The sequence below is a fragment of the Python bivittatus genome, unplaced genomic scaffold (genome assembly GCF_059951505.1).
Source record: "Python bivittatus isolate LINGU-HERP-01145 unplaced genomic scaffold, Pbiv_v1 ctg000220_np1212, whole genome shotgun sequence".
Classification (NCBI taxonomy): Eukaryota; Metazoa; Chordata; class Lepidosauria; order Squamata; family Pythonidae; genus Python; species Python bivittatus.
The window spans coordinates 37757401-37772678 of NW_028277048.1; the positions used below are offsets into that span (position 1 = coordinate 37757401).

General features: G+C 42.6%; 1 protein-coding gene across 1 annotated transcript in view; it reads left to right on the forward strand.

The window, feature by feature from the left end:
* KIF19 (kinesin family member 19) overlaps window positions 1-11225 on the forward strand; it is a 46101-nt gene extending 34876 nt beyond the window's left edge. Inside the window, exons 13-19 of the mRNA XM_025164676.2 lie at window positions 1984-2105; window positions 6052-6206; window positions 7198-7306; window positions 7466-7562; window positions 8136-8536; window positions 9486-9645; window positions 10251-11225. Of these exons, the coding sequence (XP_025020444.2) occupies window positions 1984-2105; window positions 6052-6206; window positions 7198-7306; window positions 7466-7562; window positions 8136-8536; window positions 9486-9645; window positions 10251-10405 (1199 nt within the window). The 3' untranslated portion in view covers window positions 10406-11225. The remainder of the gene's footprint in view (window positions 1-1983; window positions 2106-6051; window positions 6207-7197; window positions 7307-7465; window positions 7563-8135; window positions 8537-9485; window positions 9646-10250) is intronic.
* The last annotated feature ends 4053 nt before the right edge of the window (window positions 11226-15278 follow it).

Genomic DNA, 15278 nt, shown 5'->3' on the forward strand with positions numbered 1-15278 from the left:
AAGTAGGAGGCACCAGGTTGGGGAAGACTAATGTAGACTTACTGGATTTATTGCCCCATATGCATTCACTCTTGATCCAATATGGTAGAAGGGGGCTCTGTAGTATAAAAAAATCTCTAGTGGGTAAGTATCCCTAGGAACAAACAGTACAGAACTTAATGGAACTTCATTTTAGTGGACATTCATAAGATAATACAGTTGTGACCTGAGTCTGTTGTACTGGGTTCTGTTCTGTTCCAGCCCATCCTTAAAATGAACTGTAACCCCTCCATTTTCTCTTAAGCAGCCATTCTCAATTTGCTGTCATTCAAGTGTATTGAACTTGGAATCCCGGAATCATCAACCCCAAAGATTATGATGGTTGGGAAGTCCAGGAATTCAAATCAAAATTAGCTGAAGAGCACCCATTTACGACCACTGCTCTTAGGCACATGGGAGAGCTAATCTCCAGTTTTCTCTAGATTGGACAACAGTTCCCGTAATCACCAGCACTACAGAGTAGGAAACTGAGCCACATTTGGGAAAGAGCTTTAATCCCTTCCTACATAAATCAAATCAAAACTTTATTACGGTCATAGACCAGCATATCCTACATAACTAATTCAGCTCTTCCTCTTAAATGTGATTTTAAGTGCATTGTGTCCTTGCATACTCATATTGCTATGCCCAAACACACTGATGAAAAATCCCGCCCCCCAGGAATGATTTACTCCAGAAATGCAATTTAAGAGTCTCTGGGGGCAAGAATCTATTTATTTAGTTTTTCTCAAATGCTTAGCTCTGATTAAGAACAGTTAGGAAACCTTCCATTTCCAAAAGTCCAGGAATTGCAACTCCCACCATACTTGGGAGGGTGTTGCTTGCTTTGCAAGTTCCAGCATTCATAGAACAGGACTTTTGAACTGGAAACAGGCCTCATGGGTTTTTAGATAAATGTTCCTGGGTTGTCATAGTTTTTGTAATTATATAGAAAGCAGGAAGTCCACAGGTGATGTAATCTCCTTAGTGGTTTTGCATTCATAACAAAGCTTGATTTGTTAAAAGTATTCAATTTTGATAACTAAGGCTTGTCTGCTCCCCCTCCACTGCCACAGATCCTCACTATCAGCAACAAGCTGACAGAATTCATTCCCAACTACGTTGGTGGTTCAGTGTGGAGCTAGGCATGCAGGCATCTTAGCCTGCTCCATCCAAATGCAGAGTCATGCTTCTAAACCCACAGCTAGGAGGAGCTACAGCAGAAGCACTGGGGGAGGGGAGCAGGCCCCAGCCCAGACTCTGGTTGCAACAGCTTTATCCTAGGACATCTCAGGTGGAAGGGAGGCCCAGCACAGAAGAGAAGTGACAGGATCTATAAGCCGAAGGCAAGTGATGGCCCAGGACTAGCTCTGGTAGGAATGAAGTGGAGAGGCACTTTTGCTGCCCCTAGCAGCTCCCACACAAGAGCCATTCACCACATGCCCAATTCTAGCAGAAATCCTCAGCCATCAGTGCAATTTGCTTAGCTGTGATGACACCTCAGTGAAGGGCTAACCCTGCAGCTGCTCCTCAGCTTGCCCCACCTCAACATGGAGCCAGGTTTTCTTCTTATCCCAAAGAAAGAACTGTATTGCTGCTGCCTTCCTTCTGCCAGTTGCTCTACTACTCTATATGTAAATGAGGAGCTTTCTGTTGTTCTGGCTTATCTTTATTGATGCTGGATCTATAAAGTGACCTTGGAGGGCCATACGCAGGCCACGAGTTTGAGACCTGTGATTATGTTGCAGCCTGTTGCCCTGACTTAGCCTAAAGCAGTCATGGCATTGACGCTTTTCCCATCAAAAGTATTCAGTGTCCTTCTGATACATTCCTAATCATAGTCTCTGCCCTATTCCCTTCATGTCATAAGGGAACTATCATTTCAGTGGTAGGCCAGTGTTGAAGCTTCTGGTGCGTTTGCTGCTCCTGTGTGACTTCTTTTCTGGTTTCCCTTCTCATTGCCAGAATCTCACCTATTGGTGCCATCCCATCTGGAGGAACTGTATCAGGCTTACTTGCATGAGCTGGAAGAAGGGGGCTTAGATCGAATGGCAGCCACTGATCAAGCAACTGTTAGAGCTCTTAAGGTACCATGCTGTTCTCATTGCTGAAGTCCTTTGGCCTCATCCAAAGTAATATCTTTGGGCTACACCAGTACTGACATAAATCACTTCTAAACCAAACTATCTGCACACAGCAGAGGAAGCCTAGGCATCCTATTATTCAGAAATGACACCCTTATCTTAAATAGCAAATGCAAAATCCTTGGGCCAGGAGAGGCTTCTTATTAAGGAAGGGGATGGTCCTGGGGTGGGAGTTGCCTGTCACCCTTCCCAGTAAGTCAGTTGCATTATGCGGTAAGTATCACTTTTAACGTTCATTCTTTCTTCCTGCTGTCTGCCCTCACGTTTTTCTTTGTTCTTCTGAATATTGCAGTGTAGAGCTAACTTCATTTCTCCTTTTATTCTTGAACCCATCCCTGCATTCAACTGGAAGCATCTGTGGGAGGGGGGAGGAAAGAACCCCTGAGTTTCAAGAAACAAAGCAGTTTGCCTAATGAAAGGCAAAGCAAAGCAAAGAGTTTATGAATTTTTTTTTTAAATCCTGTTGAAACATCCTGGAACTCTCTTCATGTCATCAGCTATGAATGTTGGGCATAAAATCTATTACTGCATTGCTTTTCTGTATGGGATGCATACCCATCATCACTCTTCATTATCCCTTTCAGGATAAGCAATGTTATGTAGAGCACAGAAGCCAAAGAAATGAAAAGCGTGCTATAACAACAAGAAAAGGAACCATGGTAAACTTCATACTGTTCTGTAAGAGAGAGTGGTAAGAAGTTTAAAAAACGTACATTGCTTTTTATTGTTCAAATTTCTTACTATTCTCTCTTGAGGGATCTCATCAGATTCATCCAGCCATGATTTTTTCAGTCTTCTTCCTGAACCATTTACCCTTCCTTCGTATATTTGTTTTGTAAGTCATTCTCTGGCCAAATCACCTCAATGTACTTCTTTTGTGCTGGTCACTCACTCTTTTATTTATTTATTTAAAAGATATGTCTGGCTGTCCATCTTAAAGCACAACTCTGGGTGGTTCACAACAACAATAAAACCACAAAACCATTTTTAAAAACCATAAAACGAAAACTAAAAACCTGGCACCTCAGTCATCCTCCTGGGATGCTCCAAGAACCAGCCACAGACACCATCATTCTACCCCAGCACCTGGGTAAAGAGCCAAGTCTTGATGGCCTTCTGGGAGGCTAAAAGGGTGGGGGCCTGCTGGATAATTGGGGGGGGGTTGTTCCACAAGGTAGGAGCAGGTCCTGCTAGATGGTAACATTTCAGAGAAGGGACCTGGAGCATGCCTACCTTATCCAATCTGGTAGGATGGGCAGATACTCTCAGGGAGAGGCGGCCCCACAAATAACCTGGCCCTATGCCATGTAGGGCTTTAAAGGTGATAACCAGCACCTTGAATGCACCCAAAAGGAAACTGGGAGCCAGTGCAGCTTGTGCAACAGAGGTGTAACATGGGGGAACCTGGAAGCACCCAGCACCATGTGCACCACTGTATTCTAGACCAGTTGTATCTTCTGGGTGGTTTTCAAGGGTGGCCCCATGTAGATCACATTGCAGTAGTCTACACGGGAAGTGATCAAGGCATGAGTGACCATGAGCAGGGCCTCTCAGTCCAGGAAAGGGCACAATTGGCGTACAAGATGAATGTGTGCGAAGGCCCCCCCCAACCACAACAGCCACCTGCTCCTTCAGCAGGAGCCATGAGTCCAACAGGACCCCTAAATTGCACACCAGCTCAGTCCAGGGAAATGCAACCCCATCCAGAGTCAAAGATGACATATCACCAGACCCTGGGAAGCCAAACCTCCCTCATCTTGTCAGGGATGAGTTGAAGTTGGTTCCTCCCCATTCAGACCCTCACAGCCTCCAGCGCTCAGTCAGCTCCACACAGCATCACCTGCCTGGTCTGGGGTGGAGATGGATAGCTGGGTATCATGAGCATACTGATGATACTGCACCCCTGCCATCAAATGATCTTGCCCGACATTTTCATGTAGATGTTAAAGAGGAGAGGTGAAGGGCCCAAGCCCTGAGACACCATGTACTGCAGAGGCCTAGGGCTTGACCTCTTCTCCCCCAGCACTGACTGGAACCAGCCACAGGGAAAGGAGAACCACTGCAAGACAGTGGCTCCCACTTCCAACCCCTGAAGTTAGTTCAGAAGGATACCACGGTTGATGGCATCAAAAGCAGAGCGCATCCACAAGCACCAACTAGCAGTCAGAAGACATGATGACAATTCCTTAATCTCACAACACATGGACAGACTCAACCATAGTTTTAACTGGGAAACTGTCAGCATTTTAGACCAAGCTAAATCCAAATATGAAAGAGAATTCTTGGAAGCCTGGTATTCAGACTAGGCAGCAATTAACAGACACATAGAGATTAACAGCATCTACATACTATTCAAAAGAGACAAAAGACTAGAAGATCGTCTCACCAGCAAGCAACAGCAATCATCACCAGCAATCATCACCCAGATAAGCAAAGGTTACTACCAGGCACACAATCAAGCAGCAAGCATATGCCAATCAAAGAACTACCAGGGGAGCAAAACAAAACCCCCACCCGCACCAGCACTGGCAAGGCAGGCCACAGCACATAAATAGAGAGCAAACCCCAGCCTGTTTTAGCACCGAAGATGTTACCTAGCCGGGTAATGAAATGTTTGCAAGAAAAGAACCAAGCTCAGAGAACCCCAAGGACTCCACAGTTCAACCCTGAGCTACACATATTCACCTCTATTGGGTTTTTTTGCTCCTTTTGACAAGCATTCATTCCACACATTCTACCCACTACCTTTCTACCCACCATTTGTATATCGTAAAATTTCTCCATCCGTTTTCCCATCTTTGGTAAATATTCTACCAAAGTATACAAATTTATCTGTTTGCTTTAATTTGTTGCTATTTATGTATAACTTGCAGTCATTCGATTCATTTTCGCTGTCAAACACAACTACCTCGTGATACATTAGGTTTTCAAATGCATACTTCTTGTTGCATCTACAGTCTATCTAACCTTTACTGCTCTCTCTGCATCCAAAAATACATACTTTCACATCTCCAACAAACACATCTCTAATGTCACCATTAACATCCCTTACACATTGATCCATAAATATATCAAACAACTTAAGGGAACATCACACATCCTTGTCTTATGACTTATTCAATGTTGAACCATTCACTAAGTATTGCATTTATTTTCACATACACTTTATTTCTATCATATATCACTCTTAGTGATTCAGCAATCAACCTTCAATTCCATATTTGTGCAAAACATTCCATATTTGTGCAAAACATTCCATAAATCAAACTTATTCAATTTATCATATGCATTCTCTAAATCAACAGTTGCACAATAAACTTTCTCACATTCATTCATTTCTCAGTGCTGAAAAGTAAAAATTTGGCTTGTACACCCTCTGCCCTGCATGAAGCCAAATTACACTTTCCGGATTCACCTCTCATACCATTTCGATCAGAAGTCTGCCAAACATGTTCCCAGGCATATTTAACAATTCCCTTGTAGTTTTTGCATTCAGTCTTGCTACCTTTCCGCCTTGCATAAGGGAAAAGTAACAACATTTTTCCAATGGTCAGGAACAGATGGGTCTTCTTACACACACAGTGAACAATAATAATAGCATTATGTGTTTATTCCATATAAACAAACCATTTCCTTATTTTAATGTTTTCCCAGTTCCGCTACCTACCCCTGCAGCCATAGAATTTTTCAGCATTTTCATGGTACTCATGGCTTCTTTTTCATCCGCCTTTTTCTTGGACACGAATGTTTGTAGCATTTGTTTCAATTCCACTTTTCATCACATCGCTGTTGTTCCCATGAAAATCTCTAAAATACTCCTTCCACCTTTGCCTCATTTCAGTTTCATTCCAAAGTGTTAATTTGTTTGTTCGTTTGTTTTTATGTGCAGGAGACATCTGTGCCAAAGCTCCCCCCACTCCCCGCAGAAAATATTTTGGACTCGGACCAAGAGAGCGTAAAGACGCTGGGTTCTGACTGTCAGCAGCTGCCTTGGCGGGAATCTCGGAAGAAGACCCTCCCACCCCTCGTTCCAGCACCAGACAGGTAAGGTCTCTTCGGAACTATTTAGAAGGGTACTGGATGAGTAGCAGAAGCGTCATTCCAATTTGGGTTGCCCACCACAGAATAGGAAAAATGGGTACTTGAGAAGTCTGGATAGTCAACTCTGGAGTGAAAGAAAGGCTTCCTGGAACCAAGGCCGAGTTAAGAGAGCCAGTGCAAATTGTCATGGGAATTAAATGCTCACAGTAGATATTCTCCTCTCCCTTTTGTCTTTCTTTTTCTCAGATGCTGTCTTTCTCACTCATATTTCTCTCCACCATAACATCTATGCTTTCAGTCTCGCCGCCTTACTTGGTCTTGAACATTTTCTTCCTTATTTCTCAATTTTTGTCTATCTTTCACCACCACTGTCCTGTGTATGGACTTTATAGGGACTTGCTTGAGAGTAAATGCCCAGTGTGTAGCATACCCAGCCTTTCTATGAAATAGTGCCACTGCAGAAGAAGCTTACCAACCTTGAGCGTCTTACCTCACCCCACTCCACCTGCATCCCCACTTCTCTTAAAATGGTTTTTCATGAAGACCACTTCCTATTGCTCGAAGGTTGAGGGAAAGGGTGAAAAAACCAAATCCAAAGGTAATACTGAAAGTCTGGATGTTTCTGATGAACATCTTCATGAGGTTTCTGTAGCCATTCAATCACAATCAGCATATTCATCAGGAGATCTAATTCAGACCAGATCTACAGTGGATGGGGCCACACCACGTACACAGACAGGGCAGGGATTTTCTTTTATGAGTTTTTTTTTCTTTCAAACCTTGTTAAACCTCTGTTAGAGCTTACAGTCCAGTTTTTATGTGTTTCTCCCTTTAAAAACAGTGTGACATTGATTTTTGGCAGTCTTGCCAGCTAAATTTGGTGGAGTGGTCAGAGGAGGCTCAGGAGCCCAGAAAAAGGGGGTTTGGAGCCATGGGAGGTCTGGTTGCCTAGTGTTGTGCTAGAGTTAACAGATATTTATATTTCTCTTCTCAGTAGTGAAGCAGTTCAGGTGTTCAAGGCCAGTCCTCGGGCCCGGCAGATCAAGAATTCAGCAGTGATGACTCCACCTCCTATCCATGTCAATGGCATGATTAGTCAAGAGGTATGAACAATACAGAAGAGGAGGCTTGAAATGCATAGGATGGATTTGCTCACACATGATCACCCATCACACTGGCAATGCTACACTAGGGGAAGAGCTGTAACATTCAAGGAAAGCTCTATCTAATTTGACATGGCCTGCCTCCTTTCTTCTTCACAGTATGCACCCCGAGAGAATTTGCTTATTCTGGACAGCCAACAAAATTCTTCCCCTGACAGCAGCGACCACTGTTCTGATGGCATCTTGAGGCACGGAGGTGAGATGTAGTGTACGCTAGATATTTATTGAGAGCCAGATTGATGTAGTGGTTAAAGTGCTGGACTAGGAACCAGGAGATCATGAGTTCTAGTCTTCCCTCAGACATGAAAGCCACCTGGATGACTTGGGCCAGTCACTGTCTCTCAGCACAACCTACCCCTACGGAGTTGTTGTTGTGAGGAAAATAGACAGGAGCATTAGGTATGCTACCTTGAGTTGTACAAAGTAAAGGCGGGATGCAAATCCAATAATAAATAAATATTTAAAGGTTCTGTGTTTCCTCATGGAGTCCCACCTGTAGTCAAGTTGCTGATGGGCAGCACTGAGACCAATTTTATTGAGTTCTTGGAAAATCTTGCTCCCTCCCCATTCTTCCCAATTACCCATCAGACTGGAAAAAGGCAGTGCAGTGAGAGGCCAAAAAGGAGCCCTTCCCACTTTGAAAAGACAGAAAGCTGCTTTCCGGTGTTTTCCCCCCTCTCCTTTTTCCTGCTGGGCTGTTGGCACCTAGGAAAAGGCAAAGGGCACCTAGGAAAAGCTTTAATTTTGCCGCATGCTTCCTCCATGGCAGAGCGCAAGGAGATGGTGAGTGGCATCAAAAACATTGCAGTGAAGGCTGCCCGGCGCCGTTCTCGAGTGCTGGAATCCGACAGGCTGAACCTGCTGAAGCCAACCAAGGAGCTCAGCAACCTCTCCCTCCACTCTCTGAGTGAAAGCGAGGACACCCTGTGCCGGGAAACCCCTGCCCTCTGCCAGCCAACCAGTCCCAGTCTGCAACATGCCATCAGTGAGGACAACCTGTCAAGCAGTACTGGGGATACTGCTCCTGGAAGGCGTGCCCCCAGACGCTCCCCTGGTCCCTGGCTCGTGGTTAACAAAAAGGGAAGCAAGAAACTTGAGAAGAGGGAAGAATCGCTAGAGGCCAAGAGGAGGAGGCGACGGTCACGGTCTTTCGAGGTCACTGGCCAGAGGGTATGTCTCCCCTATGCCAATATTATGGGTAGCTAGGATTAAGATTCACAGCAGAACAAACTACGACGTTATCCTGGTGACTTCTCCTCATTAACTGTGGGCCAAAGCTAACTCCCACAAGGTCGCTTCTGCTATAACCAGGCGTAAGTAGGATTTTACTAGAAGGCTGCAAGGTCACCATCAGAGTGCCAGGGCTGAGTTTCTGCTGCCATCTTCAGGGTCCTCTTAGGAAGCCTTTGAGTGAACCCTCATTCTGCTACTGTGATGCTATCCAGTGCCCTAGCCTAATTATTTCTCCTCATGAACTCCTACATGGACTTCCAAGGAGATAGGAGGGCTTCCTATGTTTTCTCCTAAAGGCAGGCAGAAAAGGCTCATGTGAAATCCCCCACAGCTCTGAGTTTCCAGACATTAATGAATTATTAGTGCAATAAATTGTTGTACCTTCCTTGGCTAACAGTTCTACTGAGATCAGCATAGGGAACTTTGGAAAGTATAAATGGCAAGTCTGAATGCTGCTGAAAGCATTGTGGTGTGAAATCAGAAGCACAGGAATTATATAATAACTTCCTCTCAACCCAGTTCCTACCAGAGTTCTTAAAAGTACAACTCTCACAGTCCTTAGTTAGCAAGATCACACTGGATAGGGGCTATGGAAGTGGCAGTCTGGAGGGAAGCAGATCAGGAATGCCTTCTGTACAAGAAAAGTCCACCAATCAGGTGTGGCATCTTCTCCTCTATATACCAAATCAGAAATCTGGTCTTTCAGAGTACATGACTGCCACAGACTCCAGCAGATACTCTGTCTCTGTTGCAGGCTGGACCCTCCTAAATCCTCCCACTCAAATCTTCTTTGCAGATGTGCCTTAATAATTCATGATGGGGTAAAAGAGATTCCCTATCCCTGAAATGCCCTCTCAACCTGTGTGTCTGTCTCTTGCCCCGACAGCTCCCGTGCCCAAAAAACAACGTCTCTCGCCGGCATCCCCTGGAAAGCAGTTCTGAGCACAAGATAACAGCAGCAGGAGGGATGCACAACGTCCGTGGTATTGGAAAAGCTGCCATGCAGTTGTCCAGAGTGAGGCTTCTGCAAGTCCAGCCATCCTCAGGTGTGTGAGCATCACCCAAATCGCAATTTTCTATTGTTGCTCCTCAGTGTAGCAAAGTCTCTACTGACTGCAGCAGAGAATTTGAGTGTCAACACCTTATGGAAAATTTCTGTCTTGTGGTTGCACATACTAGATCTACCTCATTTAATTTAGTGCAATATGTCTGGAATCATTGCCAGCTTACAATTAAGGTTGAAAGCCAGTTTGGTGTAGTGGTTAATGCACCAGACTAGAAACTGGGAGACCAGGAGTTCTAGTTCTGCGGTAGGCACCAAGCCAGATGGGTGACTTTGAGCCAATCACTCTCTCTCTCTCTCTCTCTCTCTCTCAGTATTAGATAATGGCAAATCACTTCTGAAAACATAGTCAAGAAAACTGCAGTGACTAGTCCAGGCAGTCATCAGGAGTGACCCAAAGGCAATCATATATAAATAAATAAATGAAAATTGAAGGTTGGAGATTTTAGGATGGCACAGCTGTACTGAAGGTCAGCCTAAGGAATAATAGCTGTTAAGGGGCTATACAGTTATTCCCTGGTTTGTGATGTAGCCATGTACAAACCCTAATGATTGCCCTCTTTTTCATTTCTGGTTTTATTCCTTCAGGTCCCAGTGAGGCATCCTCTCTTTCTGTTGCTCCCCATCGAACTGGCATCTCCAAGAAAATAAGCCAGCCCAGTCAGTGCCCACCACGCCTGAACTATGTCCCAGTGAATGGGACAAACCCTCCTGGCAAAGATGGGAAGAACCAGCGACATTAAGATCTGAGGGGACACCAGGAGGTTGAGATGCTCGAGAGAGATGCATTTGATGCCCAGTCCAGAGACTGTGGCCAAAGGCATTATAGGAAAGTAGCTAACTTGAACAGAAGGCCTCAAAGGTTGCCTGGTGGGTTGCAGGTGCTGCTGCCAAGAGGATTGTCTCGTCACAAACACTTTTCATCTCCAGGTCTGGATTTCCCCAGCTTGAAATGAGTAGTTGTCTGGATGGGTACAAAGAAAGCGGTCACCAGAAATATCCAAAGCCGTAATACCAAGATAGAAGTGGAAGATTCCTTACTGTGCAAGCCCAGCTCTTTAGTTTTTAAACTGTGTTTGTGTTAGAGGACACAGTGCCACAGCATTGGTGTAGCCTGACAATGAGATGATACACTGTGCACATTTGCTGTACTTTTGCATCATTCTGAATAAGACAAATACATTTCCATACATTCAACTAGCACCTTTCTAGAATCACCTTCAGAGGGAAAGGTTTGTGGGCAACATTTGAAGTCCCACCATGTCAGACTATGGCCTTGATTCTGCTTGTTCCTACCAATGGGACTGTTTGTCAATCAAAGATCATCCCTTGTTTCATGACTGGATTATACGTACCTTTAAGATTACATGGACTCTTAGATGAACCTGTTAACTGGGTTGGATGCAACAAAATCTCATTCCAAAACCATTCATTATCACTTTTTTCAGCAAGTAGTTCCAAAAAAATGTATGTGATGGAATCCCAAATGTTGCTTTTTGTATATCTAAGGAGCTGTGGTAAGTAAAGTGGGACAGCAAACAATATCCAATACCAACACCGGAGTATTTCCAGAATCCTTTCAGTCTCTTGTATTTTTTCCTGCAAGGGCTCCTTTCTTGCAATACACATGATGCTTTATATTATGCCATCACAAAGATATGCTTACAACAAGCTTGCAAGAGTTTGTATGTACCCTTGCCTATTCCCTACCTAGGAGCACTACTTTCTGTCTTATACTAATGATTATACATTTCTCCACAGGATCCAGCTGTGGATGTCATTCCACTTTCCCATTTTTTTAAAAAAAATCTGACTCCATTTTTTTCTAATTATGTCTGTTTACCTTTCTCTGTTAGCAACTACTGGTGTACCTTCTTCTGTTGAATTTGCCATGATGATGTTTAGCTTTGGTCACCAGTCATTTAGCCACTAGTCTTATTGGCTGTGTTAAAGACAAAATTACAGTGGGAACATGGAATGTAAAAAGCATGAACATAGGGAAGCTCAACATGGTAAAAGATGAAATGGCTCAACTACACATTGGTGTCTTACACATCAGCAAATTGAAATGGTCTGGAACTGGACAAGCTGATGCCAAAAAAGATGAAGATCTCAGGAAGGAATACAAAAAGAATTTTAGAGAACAACAAGAAGAGACAAGAAGCAGAATTATAACAATATAAATAAAGACATCAAAGATGGAAACAGACACAGAAAAAGTCATCCAAGAGATCTTCCAATCTCAAATTGGTATGTTAAAGAATGCCAATGGACAGCAGCAATTGGCTCAAGTGAGATCAAAGATGAAAGGGTATACTGAAATTCTGTATACTAAAGATGTCAACATTCAAGATAGCTTAGACAATATTCCCAATTTACAAAAAGCTCTAGCGATAGAAGATGACGTTAGATCAGCACTCTGATCATTACCATATCAGAAGGCTTCCAGAATTTATGAAATATATACAGAAATATGGCAAGTAACGGGAGAATTAGTAAAGGTTTTAACCAAACTCTGCCAGCACATCTAGGGAATGACCCACTGGCTAACAGATTGGAAGAGGTCAGTCTACATACCAGTACCAAAGAAAGGAGAATTAACATAGTGTGCAAATTATTGTACAACACCTTTAATTTCACATGCTAGCAAAATAATGCTTAGGATCATCCAACACAGATTAGAGCTGTACATGGAAAGGGAAATGCCAGATACTGAAGCTGATTTTTGGAAAGGCCAAGGAACAAGAGATATTATTGCTGATGCACACTGGATCTTTGAGAAAACCAAAGAATACCAAAAATAAGTCAATATGTTTTAGAAAGGCCTTCAGTTGTGTTGACCATGTGAAACTGTGGCATGTCCTTAGAAAAATAGGAATCCCAGAACATTTCATGTAAAACCTATATATAGGACAGGAAGCTACAGTCCAGATGGAATATAATGGAAGATTGGCTTCAGGTTGGCAAAGGAGTGAGACAAGGTTGAATACTTTCTCCTTCTTTAGTAAACCTATATGCTGAATATATGTTGAGAGAGGCTGTATTGGAAGAAGAAGAGCATGATTTTGACATTTGAGTACTATGCTGATGACACTACTCTAATGGCAGGCAGTGCAAATGATCTGGAACCCTTAATAATGAAAGCCACGGAGCCCAGTGAAGGTGTATTAAATATAAAGAAGGCCAAACTAATGAGGAGTACAGCAACCGGCCCTAGAACTGACAGTGAAGACACTGAAGTAGTGGATGACTTTTGCCTTTTAGGAGTGACTATTAATAGTAAAGAAACCAGCAGCCAAGAAATACACCACAGACTAGCACTTAGTAGGGGTAGCAGTGAAGGCTTTGGAAGAGAGATTCAGATACCATGGTGTGAATATACCTACAAAGATAAGATTGTGCAAAGTTAGAGTGGTTTTTCCCGTGATACATTATAGAAGTGAAAGTTGGATATTAAAGAAGCAGGACAGGAAAAGTATTGATGCTTTTGAATGTTGGTGTTGGAGAAGACTCCTGACAATACCATGGACAGCCAAGAAAAAAAAAAGGATCATAGAACAAATCAACGCAGAATTCTCACTGGTGGCACAAATGACTGGGCTCAGTTCATCATATTTTGGATGCTTTATGCAAAGACCCTGCTTCCTTGAGAAGTCCATAGTCCTGGGAAAGGTGGAAGGAAAGAGAAGAGGACAACCAGCAGCAAGGTAGATTGACTTGATTACAGTGGCAATGAGTGTGTCAGTGCAAGACCTGAAGGCCAGGTTAGGGACAAATCATCCTGGAGAAGGTCTGTCTTGCTAAGAGTGGTCACCAACTTAATGGCATATAATAAAACATCAGAGGCAGCATGGCTTTCCATTCCAGGTGCTGGAAAAGAAAAATCAGAGGTGCTATTACTGTCATGCTGTGTTTCCTATGTCTGAGCATATTTCCAATTTGTGGGTGCTTTCCCCTTTAAAATTACTCACATTGTAGGATTGGTTCAAATATAGAGAGACTTTAAACACAGTAACTATCCTAGATAATCTGCCATATTTGCTTCCTTTTTAAAAGACATTTCAAAAGCTTTCTACTTTTGAAACAAGGTTTTTAGACCAATAATTTAGGAATACCAAAGATGAAATCTCACTCTGACTCACCAAAGTTCAGGATAAACTATAGGCCTTTACCTGATAAAAGGACTTACTATGTCCCTAAACTTGTAGTTGACTGGAATATTTCATGTCTAAACATTTGCACTAGCTTGAATTCCTACATTATCCAGTGTTTCACTTTGTTTTCCAGCAGTAGCAAAAATGGCAGGGAGAGACTGATGTATCGCCTTCCATGTAATTTTCCAATTTGAAATAATTCCTGGATGCTGCTGTTTGTCCTTCAAGTCAAAAACATGGATATCAAACAGATATTTGTAGTGCAGTGGGAAAGGGTTCGCTGCATCTTTTCCCTGAGCTCGTGGTCCCCATTTATTTGGTTCTTCATTTGCCATGTTAAAAAGGCCCCACAGGAATCACCCAGCCATGTTGTCTTGTACTCTAATTAGGAAAATACTATTATAGACAAGGAACAAAGATGGTGAGAAGACTAGCTTGCCACATATTGACATTTTTAAATGATGATTTAAGAGTTGGCATCTGTACTTTTTAAACCAGGAGTAAGCAACTTGGTGCCCACCCATATTTTTGCAATAGTTGCTTATGACTACTTGAAATATGTGGTAATAGAAGGTGGGAATCTTAATCTGCATTAGAAATTGTTTATGCCATGATAGGTATTTCAGATTTACACAGCCATGATAGGTGTTTCAGTTTTACACAGGGTTCAAAAGATACTTCTCTGGTCATTAGTTCACATACACACACGATCACACATACATAGTATAAACACTAATGGTTTTATGGCCTGTTTTCAAGCAGTTTGTTATATTTTAGTTACAATTCCTGTTCCACACATGGAGTACTATTCCAATCTCAAAGTAACCCAGACAGTATGCTCTATTTTAAAAGCTATGGACAGTAACAGTAGAGATAGGACAAACTATTTTTATTTTATTTTATTTTATTTTATATTTATTTATTTATTTATTTATTTATTTATTTATTTATTTTGCAGAACTTTATAGGGTTTCAAAAATCTGCAGAATCTCCATGGCCAAGGGGACAAACAGTAACACTTTCAACACAAAACTAGCAGAAACTCATATTGCAGAACCATGTTCAACTGATTAAGAGAGCCAAATCCTAATTCACACATAACAAATTATCCCCCTGGAAATTCCCTGCAGTTGGTATCTAAAGTACTAGAGGAAGCAAGGGAGATCTGGATGTAGACATAAGAACAACCAGACACAAATTTCAATCTTATTCCAAGGGGATTTTTCATTCAGGGTATCAGTTTGCAATTATCTGAAGGGAACAAAACCTCATGGGGAAAACATGGAAAGCATAAGGCAGCTTCTAATTAGGTGAGGAAGACAAAGTCTTGCTATGGGGCATCTTTGATAATTGCCTATTCCAAAGCACCATGAGATTCTCCAGTTCTACCTGAGTGTCTTAATATACAATTGAAGGGAGATAAAACTTGAGCAGTAGAAAGACAGATGAGAGGATTCTCCAC